Raw genomic sequence first — 19,722 nt, forward strand, 5'->3', positions numbered from 1 at the left:
AAAAGACCATAAAAATCAAGCATTCATACTTAAAAAACAAGATGAAAAAACCCTGAGATTTCCTCATTCACAATCTGCAACCTCCATAATACATGCAATGAGTGAAAATTTCTGCCCAGTTAGTCAAAAAGTTATTCAATGTGCAAAAAGATAACAGACTTGGCTATTAAAGTTTTCTAGAGATGCAGCCCTTTGCCCAATCTGCCCATAACCTGCAAATCTGACAGTATCTGCTGCTACAACATGCATGGAGCACTCAGAGGCTTTCCGTGTACCCTAGCAATGAGACACAGAATTCCAAACTGCCCATGCGGAGACAGGAGCAGTCTCATCAGTGAGCCAGGGGCACTGCTTTTGGAAAAGGCATAATGCCAAATTTTCTGGAAGAAAAAGGCAATGCTTATACAGGTTGTAGGCTAAGGTTATGGCTTAAACAATTCCAAGTGCATTACAAACTGCTGTCAATGAGAACTCGTCCAGAAAACAACCTCAAACCTGGGTTCATGCCCAAGCACATCTCTGAAGAAAGGTGGGTTTGAGAGAGCATTGAAGACAGCCTATAGGACCTGGTCCTCCTCATGTCAGTCAGCCCTCTATTAAAAAAAAAAAAAAAAGAAAAAAAAAAGAAAAAGAAAGGCAGAACTCAGATGCTGTACTGAGGTTAACTGAGAGAGAAAGAAAAAGCCTACCTTGCAGTATCTGCATCTGCTGTGGCTTACTAAACACAGCAGTACATGCAGGCTGCAACCTAAATGAGATTTTATCCTTGCTTGTACAAAAACTTCCAGCACTTTTCATACTGTTCTCTTTTCTTGGTGTCTATAGGCAAATCCACATCCATCTCTGATTCTTTTACATTTGATTTTTCTTTCCTTGACAAATATTTCATTACTGTATATCTTCTCTACATGTTCATATATGATTAAAAAACCAAAGCATTGGGAAACTGTGCTTCCATATAAAATGTGCTCAACATTACAATTTATCACCATAGCTTTACTGGTGTAGGTGTAGATATTATAATTATGAGGTTAGCGATAGTTGTGTCTGTGCAGTATTATAACAAATGCTGGAGCAAGGAATTGAATAGTATTTAACTAGCAATTGAATTATACTGTAAATGGAATTAAAGGGAGAGAAAATGAGGAGCTCTTATAAACCAACATGATTCCTATGGTTCCTATAATGAACTCAACCACAGTCTCCAGGCAGTATTTTTTTTTCTTAGTTTGTTAGTTCAAAAGTTATTCCCTCTCCTCTGAACACTGTAGTTTAATACCCTACAAAATCTACAGCAGCCCTGTAAATCACGTCTTCCTATCAGCAGCCATTTCAGTGACAGAATGAATATCTATGTGATACGGGCAGTGGAGAGAAATGTCAGAGGGAACAGGTCCCATTTAATCACCGCAAGCTCACTAATAAATATCAGTCAAATATATCCCTCTTGTCTCTACCAATCCCTTTTAAAAGTAGCTCTTCCACTGAAAATTGATATAATACATTTCAACCTGCCATCTATTTTTAGTTGTTCTTCTGCAATGAATCTTTTAAAAGAGACAGTCATATAGATACATCTGCAGTATGGTTAATGGGAAGCTCATGAAACCCCCGTTCTTGCCACACAAGGTAGTTCATTTTCAGTCAGTTGGAACTGGAAAATGATGACATAAAAACACAGCTCAAAAGATGTAGGCAAAAGATAAAGAGAATTGCCCAAAGTTCTGTGTGGAAAGGTGCTAGACAGAGTTTAACAAATGGGGCGGTTATCTACTCATTCAGCTGCAGAAACAGGATCAAAGGTTTGTTTATGTTATGCTTAGTTTTTTCATTAATTTCTGATGCAGCTTTGGATAAGACACTTTTTTTTTAATTAATGTCTGAACTCAATCACCTTTAAAAAGGGGAAATTAATACCTGTATATTTGGTAGGACAGCAACTGGCTTTAAGGACTGTTTGCAATATAGTGTGGGTTTTCAAAAAGAGCTACTTTATATGAGTGCAAAATATTCTATTTTTCAGTCTAAACATCAAGATCCCTTCTGTTCAGAGCGTGTGCAGCTGCAGAGGAATGGGGGGTGGCGGAACATCCAGGTGGTGATCCTTTCTTCGAGAGCCAAGGTTTTGTCAGATTTTAAATAGACTCCTTTGAGTTTGGATGTCTCTGAAGATCTGAATAAACATCATCAAGTAGAAAGAGATGCATGTGAAAACTGACACAAATTTTTTTTGGTATTTCTTTCATTGGGCTGTTTGTGAATTGAGCAGGTAGCTATATGGTATCTCCTGTGATCTGATTCTGTTTCATTGAGAGACAGGCAATTTTCTCACAATGATTCAGTCATTATTCCATTTCTTTTTTATATATAAACAGGCAGTCTAAGTTGTGAAGATTTTTTAGCAAGTTAATTATAATTGATACAGAAATGGTCTTGAAAACATGTTTGGAGCTCTTTAAAATAACAGCAAGTCAAGGATTTAACAGAATGTTGCAAGAATAGTGTACTCAGTATCACTTGAGGAAGGAAGCAAACCTTTCCAACGGTTCCATCGAAAATGAGATTTCTTGTGACACGTTGTATTTTTTTCTGGCTTGTATTTGAATAGAAACACAAGGGAATATTTTTTCAGTCCTTGACTGGTCATGATGAGCCCACACATAACAATACAAATCATCCCTCAATATTTGACAAATTGAATTTCGCTTAAATATTCAAGACATATCCCTGATGCAATGTGGCCTTAAATGCTCATGCAAGTATCCTCTTTGCCTAGAGCAGACCTCCAGCCCAAGGGTAAGTACCACTTATTTACAAAATGCTCCTGGACCAACTTAGGCTATACAGAAAGATTCTACCAGGTTTCTAAATTTGTAGCACAAAGAGAGGGACTTTCTCCACCTCTAAAGTAGCAGAAATCACAAAATCCAGGGCAAGCCTCCCCTGCATACTGCATTTCTTTCAGTCTCCTTGTCTTTGTTTATATCCCTTCAAGGGTACAAAGCTCTCTGCTTCACTAGTCTCATTAGAAAATTATAACTACTCATTTTCAGATGCCTGATTCTTCTGCAGCATTTGCAGTTCACTGAGAACATCCGCCTGTTAAAACAAAGCTTTAACCTGTTTCTTACCAGAATCTTGGTAATATGCACATCTATAGATTGTCACTTGTTTTCATTTTTTAACATTTGAAGAGTAAAAACAGAGCATTAGAGAATAAGGTCACAACTCCAGAAGATGGCCCAAGTCTCTGCTGGCACTCACAGCATTTCGAGACTGTGAAAGCCATACCAGTAGTGTGCAAGAAAAAGTCTTATTTCACAGTATTTTGTATCCCACCTCCTACTTTGTAGTACCTGCCTTCCAAGCAATTCAGACTGAAAACTGGCTGAAATGGTAGACTCTGATACGCCAGCACCTCTCTGGGCCTTAGTGCTGCTGGGTGACCCCATAACCACGTCACCTAGCTCGGCACTCAGCTGGCAGTGGCAGAGGGGGGACCCATGGAGGGGGACGGCTACACCTAAAAGCTGTAAGCCAAGATCTGGCCGGGCTTACAGGAGCTAGGAGAGCAGGAGAGACCGCGGCAGCCGCGGGCTCCCGGGGATGCCCAGGTGAGGCGATGCCTGGCACGGGAGGGCAGCGGCACCGCGGTGCGCAGGAGGGCCGCCCTGCCGCCCCGCCGCGCTGCCTCGCGAGGGGCGGCCTCACGCCGGCCTGCGCTCGGGGCCTGCGCGCCAGGGCCTGCGCTGGAGCAAACGCAGGGGCTCGAGCGGCAGCGGCTTCCCCGGCGCGCCGCAGCGGGGTTTCCTCTGTCCAAGCAGCGCTGCGAAGCACAGCCATAAAAACTCAAGGATTTGACCTTCAGGCACCATTGGGTGCTGTTTGTAACATACAGTTCAGACACAGATTATGAAGAATTCAAACATACATAAATGTACAAATTACTGTTAACATGTTGCCTATTTTCCTAGCATTTTCAGCCCGTTACTGAAATAATTGTAGTAATATGGCTAAGGAAAAACAAAACTTTTTTTCCTTGGCTTTTGATTCATGACCTGTTTAAATTTTGATTCAGGCTCTCCAGTAGAATTTTTTAGTTAAGTAATTAGTATCCAGTAACATATAAACATGGTGAAAAATAAGAAGTACTGAAGTAGGTTTTGCAGGAGTATAAATAACCTGTTTAACCTACAAGAATTGGTATCTGTTAAGACCAACAGAAGTTTTAAAAATTCTCATAAAAATGAAGACACGAACTATATAAAATAAACTACAAAAAATATGTTAGAAGGGTACTGTTTGGAAATAAGTATTTATTAACCTTCGGCAACCCCCATCAGTCACACAGCAACAAAAGCATAAATAAAGCTGTAAAATACGCACATAATTCTGTAGATAGGTACACAGGAAAACAGAATGGCAGTGGTTTTATTATACTGCTCTTTGCTTTTACAGAAGTCAATTCTTTATTATCAAAGGAATTTTGAGATTATACTTAGTATGTGAGTTATAATACTATAATAATTTCAGAGTGATTAGTCAAAAATGAACATATCAAACCTATCAAAACAATAAATCACACTTGCTAGGAACATCTAATTACCGAGAAGCTAAATGGGGACTAAACAAACTTTCCTGTGAATCTCTTCAGTAAAAGGTTGATAAAACTAAAATTAGCACACTATTGAAATATGTTCAGTTGCATACCTACTATAATTGATAGTTTAAGATCTTAAACTAAAATGTAAATTCTATTTTAACTGATACGTTCTAAGTTTCAGGCTCTTTGAAAGAAGGCATTCTGAGCATTTCTCTTGACAACAAAGTATGAGATCATACTGGGGAATAGGAGGAGACTTATTTCCAAAACAAATATGCTAATCATTTAATAAAAATGCTAAAAACACCCAGCTTCCTTCTCTAGTCACTAATTAGCATAAAATAGTCACATTACAGAATTTTTATGAGACTTCCCTGCATGCACCCATGTGTTTCATTCAGATCTGCCTACAGAGAAGAAGCCTGCCCAGCTCCAGACTCACGTACAGCATCACTCCTGCCTCTAATTTTCCACTGTCTTTGGACCTGCTCCAGCAGGCAAACTGTCACGGCCTCTCCCATCCCTTTAGTCTTGTTTTGTGTTATTCCTTCTCATCTTCACTTCTAAATGAGCTATAGATTGTACCAGTACCTCCACTGGACTTTTTGTGGGTTGCAGCAGTAGAAGAGTGTCAGAATCCTAACACAAACCTCGGTATAAAGTTAATCTGTGTATAAATATATATATGTGTGTGTGTGTGTGTGTGTACACATAGAGCACATACTGAGGTTGTTTTCTCAAAGCCTTAGTGAGTCGCCCACAGCAGCTCTAATAACAAAAATATATCGGAGAAGTCATAAATGCTTTTGGCACAGGAAGCCATGATCCGTTCCAAAATACGTTGGAACCAGTGTTGGCCCTAGCGAAGGCAGTGTTCAAATTCATATGTGCTGGGAGGAGAGAGTCCATACTTTTCTACAGTGAAATGCAGCTAGCAGCTAGCAGGGATGCACAGCCAGCCTGCAGAACCACGATGGGTTTCTCAGGGGAGCTGGCTGGGTGAAATGAGGGGGGTTCTACAGAATTAGGAAAATTACCTACGTGACAGTGTCTCATTTTTCGGAGATCCTATGAGCATGGCATATGCAGTGGGCTGTGAAAGCATTATTCCCGGGAAGGCTGAATCAAAATAGCTGTTTGAGATGTGTCATTTTTCAGTACATGCTTGTCACAGTTTTTCACACGAGAATAAAGCCCCTTGTAATCTGGAAGTGTGGTATTATTGTATTGATCCTTCCTGCTTTCTCATAAATTGTGCCACTATAACTCAATAAATGATTGCAGTTGTAGCCTGAAGATGGCTAGCAATCTGTCCCAAAAATCTCTTATGGAAAGTTACTAGAAAAGTAAATAGAGTTTACAAATCCAATTAATTGGTTTGATGTATCTGCTTTGCTCTGCTACTGTGAAGCAAGTCAACTTTAAATCCTATGCAGCGAGATTTTTTTTATTAGGCTTTGCTTCATCACAGCTGCTCAAGCACAAGTAGAATGTAACACTATACCCATCACTAAATTTCCTTATTAACTTTCTTATTTCCTTATTACGCTTATTGCCACTGATGTGCACATTTTGGCAGTTATTTGCTTCACACGAGCCTGTCTGCTCTTTTGAAATCATACTGTTGAATCCGTAACTTCAGACTCACATCCGCACAGCACATAGAGGAGAAGAATCTTTTCTTTACATATTTGCTACTGTTTAAGTAGATGAAAGAGTGGGCCTTAGTACGGCATAGAAAAAAAGAAAACAAGCCCTTATAACTGTGGAACTCCAGCTGACAAGAAAATATCCAGCTTTTCCACTCACACCTCATTGTGATGCTAATCGGAGAGAGCAACAGGTATACTTCATGATTACTCATCAATAGCAGTCTTCGGAAAACCCAGAAATAATGCTGGAGATTGAATCTATTAATTACAAAGGTATAATTTTCATAATTATCCTGATTATATCATCTCCTTGCTCAGTGCCTTTAAATGAGAAATGCAAATTTCAGAAACTTCATTAAAATTTCTATTGCTCATCAGTAGCATTTCTTACTCGGAGCATTTGAAGATAGCGACAAAACAGGGAAAACATGCTGAGCGCAATGAAGAGTAATTGAATGACAGAGTGCAAATACTGAATAAGATTGTTTATAAACAAGCTACTTAATATTTTCTTCATTACTGTCAACTCCTAACTACTCAGAGATTAGCTTTTGATTTTGTTGGTCTTCTTTCTTTATATACTACTCTTATTTTTCATTCATACTAAGGTTTTCCTTGTTTTGACCTTACCACCATTCCAATAGGGATAGGTTTTGCTTAGTGTATACTAGATAATTTATGTACTAAAGAAAAAAACTAACAGTAGAATGCCATGATGAGCATTATATTTTGGATAACTTGCAGCATTCCAATTCCTATCATCTGCATAAAGTAAATATTCTATGACACTTAAAAGCTCAGATGTCTTGGACAAATTTCAGCCTAAAAACTACACCAGACTCATTATCCCACTGAAGCAACTGCTTTTCAAAGGAAATATGCTAAATCGTACAAGAAAAGATCTTTCTCATTCTTTATTCCCTGAAATGTTTCTACACAGAGCTTGAACTCTATGCACTTTCTGCCACATTCTTGAGCTATGGACTATTAAACAGCTTCTGTATCTCTCTGGAGACTGAATACCTAGCTCTAGTGTAAATGAAGTTTGTAAATGCTTGAGGGTGGCATGTTCTACATAAATGGGAGATATTGTCCTTACTTAGCACTGTGGAAAGTCTATCAAAAGCTGAAACAATCTTGCCCGCAAAATTTAGGCAAGCTCTAGAGAAATCTGCAGCTCCCTGTTCGCATCCAGGTTGCAGACAGAAAACTAATATTCAATTCACTGGAGCTCAGAGCTCCTCAGACGCATGCATGCATCAGGCCCATCTCCAGCCCCTTGCTTCTGTTAGAGGTGTTAGGTTGGGGGATTTCTACTTAACCTATAAATCTGCATACATTCTGTATATACCAATTTAAAAAAAAAAAAACTTCAACAGATGGAAAGGAACACAATTTTTCTTTCCAAGCAAATCAATAAATATAATTTTATGTGTTTAAAGTCAGAGGGTATTTTGATTAGTTAGATGAAAACATAAAGACTATTTCTAGATTCTCTTCAGACCCTCTGTTTAACCAGTCTATGTCGCAATGCTTGGCCTGCAGCACTTCTATTTTTAGCTCTAATGGAACAGTCTTAAATTGCTTATTTTCTGTTTACTAAAGTCATTGAGCTAGTTACCATGGAAACTGTGGCAAGTGCCACAGCTTAACTGTTTTATTAAATGGATTGAAGGTACAGCTGCAAAACTTGAAAGGCCAGCATGTCAATTTTATACATAGCTCAGAGTGCCATATATATCACATTATAGCAAGTCCTACATTAAATATCAGGAGCCAGAATCTGATCTTGGTTATAATGAGGTAAATTTTACCAGCTCTCTCCTCTATGGCAAGTAACAATTTATTCTCATGTAACCCAAATCAGGATCTGTTTTTGTCAAATTGCGCTGCCTGTCAGGTTTCAGTGATTACTGCATCTGAATGAATAAATTGCAGATGATGTACACTAAAGCAGTCCCCAGCGATCACGAAAAGACACCCTCTCGCAGTTGTGTTTGCATGAAGCTTTTAGCACATTATTATCTTATCGCTTACAGCAATCACATTATTTTTGGAATCACTATATTTTACCAGCTTAGAAGAGGGATTTAGATCAAAACTAATGACCTTGTCAAATGAATCTTCTTTAAAAGAGAGCTACTCTGGAAGAACTAACACAAAACACATTCTTTAGATGTCTAATTAGGCATTTGAAGAAGAGTTCCCTGAGTATCAGAGGTGTTAAAAAATTACACCTTCTGTTCACTTCAGTCTAAGCTGGGTTTGCTCCACTTCTCTGAAAACAGGCTGCTTCTAACTTCTTGCTTCAACTTGTGTATAACACAGGTCAAATACTCTTGAAAGTTATTCAGAATTATTGCCACATCAATATAGAGATTTTGGGGTAGAAAATAAAGCTCTGTATGATCTGATAAGTAACAAATACAATTTTTAACGCAAACCAAAACATTTTACCTCCCCCAAAGGAATGAGAGCTAAAAAAGACTATTGATATACTTATCCATAAATATTTAATGAATGATTCATCCTGTTGTAATAGCACCAAAACCCTGAATAATGTTTGACATTTAGAAGAATGGTCTTCTGTTGTCTTCACTAGCATTGAAGTTGGAACAGTTTTTTGCATCACTGCTTTTGGTGCTAAATGCCGCCGTACTGTGAGTCTGTCTATACAGCTACTTCCAGTAAATGAAAACCAAAGAGCAAAACTGGCATTTTAAAGGAGAGATCCTTTGGAAGATGTAACAATCTTAAAAGAAAACAAAACAAAACAAACTGAAAGATGAATTTCTCTCTATGAAAATGTTCCTGTTCAAATGAAAGAATATTGTGTGACGGATAGTCAATAATTAAATTAAAAGCAATACTCTGCAGTATCAACTGGTATAACTAAAACTACTAGAGTGAAAAAAGAGTGAGGTTTCCTTTCACTTATGTATTTTTCTTTCTTTTCTTCCACCTTCTGCAGGATCTACCTTCATTTGCAACACCCACATAATCCCGGTAAAAAATCAAGAGGGAGTAGCGATGATGTTTATTATTAACTTTGAGTATGTAACAGATGAAGAGAACACTGCATCTCCAGAGAAGTGCAACCCGATGCTGCCATCCAAACTTGTAAATCGTAAGTTACTCATTGAAAATTCAGTGTTTACTCCTAGCTGAGAGCACAATTAACCTATGCAACAGCAATACAAAAGTAATGACAGATTTCACATTGCCTGCCTTGTTTAAGGTTGAATTCAAAACAATAGGAAGTGAAATGTAGCAAACCTGCTATAAAGGCAGGCAGGATAATCTGTCAGGTCTTTGGCAGCACTAAAACCAGGAGTTTTGTGAGTACAGATTTCCTACAAGAAAGTACAGAATACAAATGCAGTGAATGGAGAACATTTCATAAAAGTGCATTGCCCTTGACAAAACTGCAAAAAACATTTTAGTATAGCCAAAATACTACATCCTAACCTACTCAAAATGGAATAATTCTATTTGCCTTTGGTAAAGTAAAAAAGAATTAATTCAGAATTGAATGACTTGATTTTAATCTAACTAAAGTATTTGGATTGGCTTGATTTATTTTATTTTATTTTATTTTATTTTATTTTATTTTATTTTATTTTATTTTATTTCATTTCATTTCATTTCATTTTATTTTATTTTATTTTTGTCAGGGGGCAGAGGGCAGGGAGGGTGTTATGCAGAAATACTTTTGTTTTCATCCTACTCTGAATACGACAATTGTCAAAATTATCTCTCCACCGAGCAAAAAATCCCTCTCTTCCATAGCTGGCTGTGTAGCTTTCCATCCCACTGTCTGCAGAAAACACGCTGCTTTGCTGACCTTCACTCTGTGCCATCGCTGCACATGATCCTTCTGCTTTGCATCTCCACTCACATTATCTGCTCTTAATTCAAGATTTCCCAGAACACTTCCCATTTGCACAGACTCTTAGTCAAGCACAGTGTGCTCTCGCTGTGAATGCTAACACTCTCCCCAGGGCCTGCCTGGCTCAGCAACAGTTGGAAAATACCTTTTAGCGCTGTAATAATCTGTCCTGGTAGCATGATAAAGCGACGTGGAACCTAAGTTTTCTGATTGTCAAATCATCACCTCAACTTTCTCTAGGGAGGAGACAAAGATGGTCACTGCAAGAACCCAGGGGAGAATTTTGCCAATGTAAACACTGAATTCTACCATAAGAGATAATATCCTGTATTAGTTTTTCTCCTGCATATGTTGAAAAGTTTGCAAGGAGGAAGCCTGCAGCTGTGCAGAACAGTGTTGCCACGCTCCTCTGGTTAAAGAATACTTTATGTTATAAAATTGCATTTAGATCTGGGAAATAAATAAAATTGCTCAGTTGGTCTATCCTTAATACGATTCTAGTGACAAAATAGATAGCAAATTCCCTCTCCCAAAAAGCTGCATATCCTAAAGAGAGCTATCTGCTACATCAGCATACACTTGCAAATATTGTCACTTGCCATATTTTGAAGTGAAAAGCTGCTAAACAGGACATCCACAAAAAAAGAACTCAGTCAAAATAGTCTTCTCTCTTTTTTTTTTTTTTTACAGTAGTTACGCTTATCATGCACAAGGAATTAAGCGGAATCTATTAAAAGGCCTTGAATAGATAATCTCATAGATTTGGCTCTAATCTCATCACATAATTGAGAAAGATGAAAGAGCAAAAGGAAGGCAAGAAAGATGACAAACCATTTTCCCAATAGAGGACTCAGCCAGGTACCAGAAAGTGTCATAAACTGGAGCAGACATACGGCTGCTCTTACTTCTACCCAGATGATTGTGGTCTCCGAGCAGAGTGTTACATGGGCAGGATTAAGTGGCAGGATGGTGATATAAAATATGTTGTGCAGTTAAAAAGTCTTCTTGGCAGAGAGGCCAGCGGGTGCAAAAGAAACAGAAATAACTTCAAGATGTTGTGTGCAAGCTAGAGGTGGATCTGAATCAAAAGAAACAAACAGGCTGATGTTTAGAAAAGGCAGAGACCAGTAAGACAACCAAAGAAGTCACAAAAAAGTGATGGATCATTTCCCAGCAAAAATATCTGTTTTAAAAATTAGCCATGTTTCTACCATAAGAAGGGCAAACTGCAGATTGCCTGGGAAAAGGTTGATTTTTCACCATCTATCTCTGTTTGGAACATACAGCATCCAGTAAAACAGGTGATCGATTTTCAATGGTTTGCACAAGAAATGGACAAAAATGGCTAGTGCTTCAGGGAAAAAAAAAAAAAAAAGGGCAACAAAACACTATCCCTTCAAATGCAGCAACCAATTTGGAGAATAAAAATAGAGAGGGAACCAGGCCTATAACAAGTGCAATACATCTCTGACAAGCAAACAAGACAAGGACCAGCTAATGAAAAAAGACAGAAGATTTCAGATTGCATTAACATCTACTACCCAGAAGTACACAGATCATGAGAGCTTTTTTCCAGAGTTCCTTAGATTGAGTTTTCTCATGTTAGAATGTCTTTTCAACATGAAAGCAAATAAAAATGACTGAGTAAGGTCATAGGAGAAATGAGCTAAGAAGTGAATGGGAAACAAAAGGATCACAGTTATTTTCCTGATCCCAGAAAATAAGATAAGAACTCTCCCATACTATCATTCTGCCTCTGATTGAGTTATTAAGACTTGGCATGAAATTTATCAAGTGTGATTTTGAGAAACCTTTCCTTCCGTGAAAGCATCTATCTTGCCAGCTACAGTCAACAGTTTTAAACAGCTTACCATGCTGCTCAAATCCAATGCTGCAAGAAAAAATGCATGTTTCTTACTTCACACACAGTGCATTCTCTTTTCAAAGGCTCTAACATGCAGAAAAGTAATTCCAAATTTTATTCCAAATTTAAGGGGCTGCAGATCCTTTTTGACAAATTTAACACCTGTAGAAGGCAAGTAACATTAGCTAGACTGACCTCAGAGACTGCATTTCGTCCCAAATAGACACAAAATTAAAAATTTACTAAATGAATATTGGCAGATACTTTAAACAGCATTTGCGAACTCTTTGGGACAGCGATCCTGTATTTTGTTAAATGTCATTATGGTGCCTAACACAGCTAGGTTCTGATTCACCACTGGACCTGGAATATTACAGCAATAATACATTATAGGAAAAAATATGATATCTTTCCAGGAGTTTAATGATCACATCTAGGTAGAAATAGAACACCAGCCTGGTGTTCGCAAGCTCCTATCTTATATGCAGCAAAAAGTTGAATAGGCAGTAATGTGAAAAGTGAAGATACTGGCTGTACAACAGCAGTTTAAAAAAAAGAAGGAAAAAAAAAGCCTTTCAGATGATCCTTTTGTTCTTCTTATTCTTCCTTGCAAGAATTTATCATCAGTTCTCTATGGTAGTCTGACCGGTGTTTGTATAATGGAATAGCTAAAGTTGGGAAAAGTTTAGCATGCACCCAATCAGTAAAGAACTACTAAATCACAGCCAACTGATTTTCAATCTTTCGTATTTCGTTGGTTTGGTATTTTGCCACAGTTCCATTTTTTTCAATTTATTATTCAATCATTCTTTTTAATTTTTTTGCCTCATTTCCATATATAAGCATATTCTTTCAAGTCTGCTTTTAAGAAGCCCATTTGCTCTTTGTATTCTTTTCCATTAGATCAGTTAAATTATATAATTGCAGAAATTATATAATTCCAGAAAATAACTTCTGTATCCAAAGAGGAAAACACTTAATAACCCTACTCTGCTTCACTTCCTCTGTCTGTGAAATGATTGATGATATAAATATATCCTTATTGAGTCCTGGGATATTTGTTTAGCATGTTAGTGTTAAGATTAAAAGTTTTGATCTACCCGAGCCCTAAGAATTGTTATTATTTGCGCTATAACAGTTAGTTCTCAAGGGCTATTCCTAGCACATCTCTAAAGAAGTTAACAAGATTTCCTTGACTGTCAGTAGGATGATGAAAATGATTCCCAGAAGCATTCATAAATTTCCATGAATCTAACCATTTGGCAAAGTTATGTAAACTTTTCAGCTCTAATTGAAATAATGCAGGAGGATATTTGTACTTGCTTATAGAGAAAGAGAACTCACTCCTCTTAAATTCATTATATAAAAGGAAAAAAAAGGTTTCTCTAGAATACCCACCCGAATGCTTAGCAAAAAGACTGTTTGAAGGTTTTTATCTTAACACTTCACCTACTAGTGACAGTTGTTAACCAAAAAAAAGCCAGAGTGCCTGTAGAGTGTGCTGTACAAACTTCATTAAATTGTTTTATAATAAATTCTTATGCTAGTATAACTTCTGTATATTAATATGGCTTTTAAATCAGCCATTGAGGAAAGCAACTGTAGGTATCCGACTGCACACCCCAAACTGCCAAACATTCCAATCCAACATATTGATCCACTCCACCAAGTGGATTTTTTTGCAGAAATCAAAGAAGCAGCCAGATGAACTAAAATCTGTTCCTGGTGTCCAATTCTGTTCTTCACAGCTATGGAATATTTTGTGTCCTTAAAGTCAGTCTAGCAATTGCAAAATATCAAAATCAATCATGACACACAATGGACATAGAGAAAATCTGCAGTGATTCTATACTGACAAAAGATCATAGATCTGAGGATACTACAATATGAAAAACAGAGCTATAATTCTTCTACTGGAAATGGAGCAGTTGTCGGATTGTAATATACATACATGCACAAGATGATCAAAACCTCTCAGAACTTTAATTCTGAGTTGTCTTCATTTCCTGCCCCTTATAGCATGTTTCTTTTTTAAAGCTATCAAATCATAGTTTAAAGACAAAGGAAGGAACTATAGTGACCTATAATTGCTTTTTTTTCTGACACAATCCAGACCCATCTAAACCAAAATTCCTATTAACATGTAGGCTACAATGGCTGAAGTCAGATGGGGTCACACGTTTTACTCATGTAACTTCAAAACAATTTGACCAGCTACAAATACTAGCCTGCAAGCTGACACTATTTCCCAAACACAGTGTTCATTCCTCATGGGAAAAACCCTAGAAGGGTTTTGCCAAGGAGCGATATTTGGGAATTGCTTTATCATTTTATCACTTTAAATCTATGAACATATTAAAAATATGCTGTATTTTTTTTCCTCCTCTAAAATAAATACATGATTTTTTCAGATGTTAATGTAAAATTATTTGCTTGCAGGTGGTATCATTTCACAGATATTTTTTAAACTGGAAGGTTTTCTTTAATTCATGATTGTCAAGATATTTCTCTCCATTCTCCTATGTGGAATTTTATGATTTAAAATATCATTTCAACTAAAAATGAGAGGATATTTTATAGAGAATCTAAGTGCTGATGTTCAAGCAAAATGAAAGGGCTTATAATATTCTAAAAAGAGCTACAACCATACTCAGTTATAGCTTTCTGTAAGGGAGATCCTTAAAGCAGCCAACACTTCACAAAGGTTTTCTTCATTCTTGATTTGCAATGGAGCTGCATCTCAGGAGCAGAACTCACTGTATCAGTGGTGTTACAGATTATAATAAAGTTCAAATCAAGCCTTTTATTCAGATTAAACAACTAATGCAATAACCATATTTGTTTTCCTCTGTGAAGATCACTTTATAACATTTTGGTGATAGGTAAGCATTAACTACTTGCATTTTTTCCAAGAGTAGCCAGACAGCAAAGCTGCCATGCAGTATGCAGTGTATAAGTTTACTACATAGAACATGGCACATATAACCCATAGTAACTCTCTGACTTGGCCCAAAATGTAATGAGAAATTTGTCCGGGGTCTTATTTTTAGCTTCACCACTGGGAGCAAATTCATCATAAGTGAGGGTTAGTCAAGAAAAAATGTGGCCAGGAGGACACAGGTTTCTATCTAGCCAACCAGCAGTACAGTCACGACAACCCCAGTGTCAATATGTGTATTTGTCTCCAAAGTAAATTAGAGTGAACATTAGGCGAGCAGTGAGACAGTGCTGAGCTCTTAGCAAAGCAGCACAGCCAAACAGCAATCAGCAACTAAAGGAGGAAATGATCTTTCCTGCTTTCACCTTCAGCGTGCTCCACAAATACTTAACTGCCTCATTAACAGGGCATTCACTAAAACAAATAAATCCTTCCACTTTGCTTTTATAGATGGAGAAATACAAGCAGGGCGGGTAATTTACTTTTTTCTTAACAAAAAAAAAAAAAAAAGCTTTCTGCTTATGATCCTAGCTGTAGTGTCTCCCCAGCTAGGATCAGAGCCCTGTTGTGCTGTAACTTACACAAGCATCCAATAAAAAAAAAAAAGAAAAAAAAAAAAAGAAAAAAGCAATCTCTGTTTAAAGAAATTACAAGCCAAGCAGAGACAATGACCCAGGTAGATGTAGCTGTCAGTGGAGTGACGCCCGCAGACTTGATGACAGGAAAAGGAATACAATTTGACAGTACACTGGCTATGCAGAGACCCTGCAAAGTTTCCTTTCGTTATTTAAATAAATAGCAAGTGAGCATGAAAAAAAAATTCTTGGACTGAACTACAGGAGTTCTCTTCTAGTCCTATCTTTTTTTTTTTTTTAATTCATTTTTAACACATCTCCTATTTATTTATTACTTTAAAAGTGGTAGGTACTGTGAGGCAATTTGAAGGCCAGGATAGTCATTTTTGTGAAGTCATTCCAAATTTTTACACACACCCCCAGGAAAGCATAAAGGCAGTCAATTTTGCAGCATACACTGTTGAAATAGTTTAGTATTATATGTCTCTATATCTAAAGAATAGCTCATATATGTCTCTATTATTCAAATAAGAATCATGCAGAGAACTTAAAACATCTGTTATGTTGAATTAGAGATTTTAATCAATACATCAACTTAAAACTATCAGGGTATCTCAAGTTTATACGAAGAGGACTCTAGTAGATAACAGAGAAAGAAGTTTCCCTGTCTTATCAGATGTGTTCTGGAAGCTTTTGAATGGACACCGGTCAAGGAATAGGCTTTATTGTTTATGCAGTTCAAGGTAGAAGAGACATTACTTTGTTGCAGATAAAAAGAAATCTATTGATAAGATAAATGGTGTTATCACCACTGCGTATTATTTCTCAGGTGTGAACTCCTGTGATTATTACCTATGTTAAGGAGTGTAGTAAGCAGACAAGCAAAGCACTTCACAGACTTGAAAGCATTTAGCACAGACATGCAGTCAAAGAAGTTCTTCCCTGGAGCAGATGAAATAAATTAGCCATAATAGAGGTGTGTTACTTCTCTGAGGACACACTGAACACGAATGTTAGTGGACAAAGCCTAATCTCCCTGTGGAGATTATGGATTATGCAGGATTTCAATAACAAAACTTTCTTCCAAACCAAATTTATATTTGCCAGCATAGGAATGCTTGCTAAGAAATTTCGTGAGAAACAATGCTTTACTCTGATTACAGCTACTTCAGTGGTTTTTTTTTTTTTCAGTTTTCTGTCTGAAATATTAGTCAACCTGAAAACTTGGTAATTGGAAATCTATACTTGATCTATGCAGTAAATGAGTATTTATCAAAGTACTTCTTAATGGAATAGTTAAATTTTCCAAAGAAGGTGGCAATGTACTTTTTTAGGATAATAATGCAAATCACAAATTGAATGTGAATTAAAACTACTTGAATTTGCTTTTAAAATGCGTTGCAATTTGATATTCTTTTTTCTTTTCTTAACAGTTTCTTTTTATTTTCTGAATCTGTTTCTTTTTAAGCTAAAGCTTTTTGTAAATCTAGTTTAATTGTATTTCAGATGGTAACAACCTTTCAAGTGGCTCCTCTTCAGGTAAATCTATCTTCTAAAATTCTATCTACTAAAGTCCTTCTATTGCTTTACTTGCTTCTATTATTTCAAGATCTCATTGCATTTTATATAATTCTAGAAGAATGAATATCAAAATATGGCTTTTTCACATTCTCTGAACACTCATTTCTACAAAGCTACAGATATAACAGCTAAACTATTAAATTTAATATAATTATACAGGATATAAAATCCAAACGTAGTGATACTTTTCAGCTTATTATTGCTAAAAGTTTTTGTATGCAGAGCATAAAAAACCTTTATCAATATATGAGACAAAACACATTGTGAAATTTGCTATTGATATATAAATTAGCTGTTGAAAAATAAAGAACTTGTTCACATTTTATATCTCAGACAAAAACAATATTATCTAATCTATTAAATTTGGCAACCAAGCTGGTAAGAGATGAGCATTTCCTGAGAACTTAATAGATAGACTGCTTTTTTTTTCCTACAGCTACTGGACAGACACCATATTTTCAGCAAGACAGCAAAAATTGTGTCATCTGAATAATTCTCTGAATATAATATGTATTGTGATGCTTGTTATTTTGTTTCATTGCAGATACTCCCTTTTTCTTTACTTTCGATTATGTCAAAAGAATACAAATGTAAGGAGCAAAATCTATCTCAAAGAGGACTAAAAATGCTTCTTTTCCATATGTTCTTAATGGAATAGTTAAATTTTTGAAATAAGAAGGCAATATACTTTTAGAATAATTTTACTGCAGAAAAAATACCTATAATTTTGATATCACAAAATATATTATAACATCTGGATTAACAAATAAAGAAAACCAGGAACAAGTTCTGTCAGTTCCCACATCTTCCTTAACTGATCTGGCACAAACATTTCTTGTTTTTGAATCCCTTTGATTTGCTGTCTAAAGCTAGAGAAAATAGACTTGCTCTAATAAATCCAGGTAGGGAGTCTGACACTAGCTACTGCTTCTTTTCCCTTTGACTTATTTGAAACCAGCTTTTCTATGTCTGCAAAGTCATGAAAGTAAAAGGGCTACTAAAGGTAGTGTGAAAACTGGCTGAACATCTCTTTCAGGAGCCATCCCAACCTCTCAGATGAAATCTTAGGGCTGCTCTTCTATAGTGCTCAGGAAAATCTGGGGACTCAAATTGCATCTCCCATGTGTATGGACAGGAACTACACAGTTTTGTGGGATAATGCACAGCATTCACTCTAGTGCAATCAGACACTGAAATAAAAGTAAAGATCTATCAGTGCTAGGTATCTCCCTGACTGTACTGCAGTGTTTGACAAGTGAGCAAGCACCATCACCACTACAAGTCTGAGAAATAACTTCACTGCGAGCAGGCAGTATTGAGGCCAAATATCATTTCCCTTCATTGTTACCAAGTGCTTCCTTGGAACAGATTGATGAATTACTTTCCTCTCAAGCAATTTGGGTTATTAAGGAAGTCCTTGTTCAAATATGTTTTTGCTGGCATACCTCATTTTCAAAATGAAATTTGTATTTATGGGGGAGTGAATTTACAACCATACTTTAAACTGGTAATGAAGTCTTTTTGGAACAAATTTTGTTTTTTTGCTTTTGACAAAATTCTATATGATGGTACTTAGCCTTTAAAAATTAAACTTTTCTATTACTGTTAACGTTTCCCATTTGGCACTTTTATGAAAAAGCAAGGCTATTTACTTTTCAGATACTTATGTGAATAATATATACATATAAATAAATAAATGTAAACCCTATATTTCATTTCTAATTCTTTAATGTAAAATACTGAAAATTTTATAAATAAAACAAATTTGAACAGTTGCTTTGGACCTAATCCTAAGAACAATTTAATTAAATAACTCAATCTGTGGTCATAAAGATGATATTTTAGCTATCCCTAGACATAAAAGAACAAAAATATTTGAATATATCAAGCTCATCTCTTTCGCGACATGAAAGCAGGTTTTTTTTTGCACATTTCTGTGTTATTCTTAGGATTATAGATATTCCACATTTTCTATCTAGGGGCATGGAGATCTCTGCCTCTCTAAGTAAGTACTTTATCTTCCAATCAAAAAAAAAATTAAATTTAAAAATCAATTCATGATAGCCTATGACTATAAAAAACTATTTTGAAAACATCAAAGGAACTTAAATATTTTAGCTTCTTTAAATTTAATGATTCTACATGTAACATGCTATAGGTGACCCTGCATGTGCAGTGGGGTTGGGCTAGATGATTTCCAAAGGTCCTTTCCAACCTTAATGATTCTGATGATCCTAATGAATTCTGAACATCTTAGGATAAGATCTTCCAAAATATGAGACAGGAATAAAAACAAAAAGGCTTTCAGAAAGCAGAAGTTTATTCGAATTTGGAACTTAGGCGTGGGAACTACATCTGCCACCTTTAGATGGGTCCTTTGTTATCTGGGGTGCAAGTATTTTGGAGCTGAACTCTACAGTTTAGAAGGCTTAAAAGTTAGTGGAGATAGCATAGAAAATAAATACCACAACCAGCAGATTAAAACATTTGCAAATTAGTTATTCAGTGAAGCAAGGTTTGAAAGGAGAAGGTGGAAGGCAAGCCTGCACTTGTGACTCAGAAATTCAACTGCTTTCCTCACTTGCTCTTCACATGCCACAATTATACACAATTGTGACTC

At 36.4% G+C, this 19,722-nt stretch overlaps 1 protein-coding gene across 1 annotated transcript in view; it reads left to right on the top strand.

The window, feature by feature from the left end:
• KCNH7 (potassium voltage-gated channel subfamily H member 7) overlaps positions 1-19,722 on the top strand; it is a 201,922-nt gene that overhangs the window by 113,632 nt on the left and 68,568 nt on the right. Inside the window, exons 3-4 of the mRNA XM_088519495.1 lie at positions 9,227-9,382; positions 17,028-17,060. Of these exons, the coding sequence (XP_088375621.1) occupies positions 9,227-9,382; positions 17,028-17,060 (189 nt within the window). The remainder of the gene's footprint in view (positions 1-9,226; positions 9,383-17,027; positions 17,061-19,722) is intronic.

The sequence above is a fragment of the Tinamus guttatus genome, unplaced genomic scaffold, assembly GCF_059628265.1.
Source record: "Tinamus guttatus ecotype Peru unplaced genomic scaffold, ASM5962826v1 Tinamus_guttatus_pri_ptg000060l, whole genome shotgun sequence".
NCBI lineage: Eukaryota > Metazoa > Chordata > Aves > Tinamiformes > Tinamidae > Tinamus > Tinamus guttatus.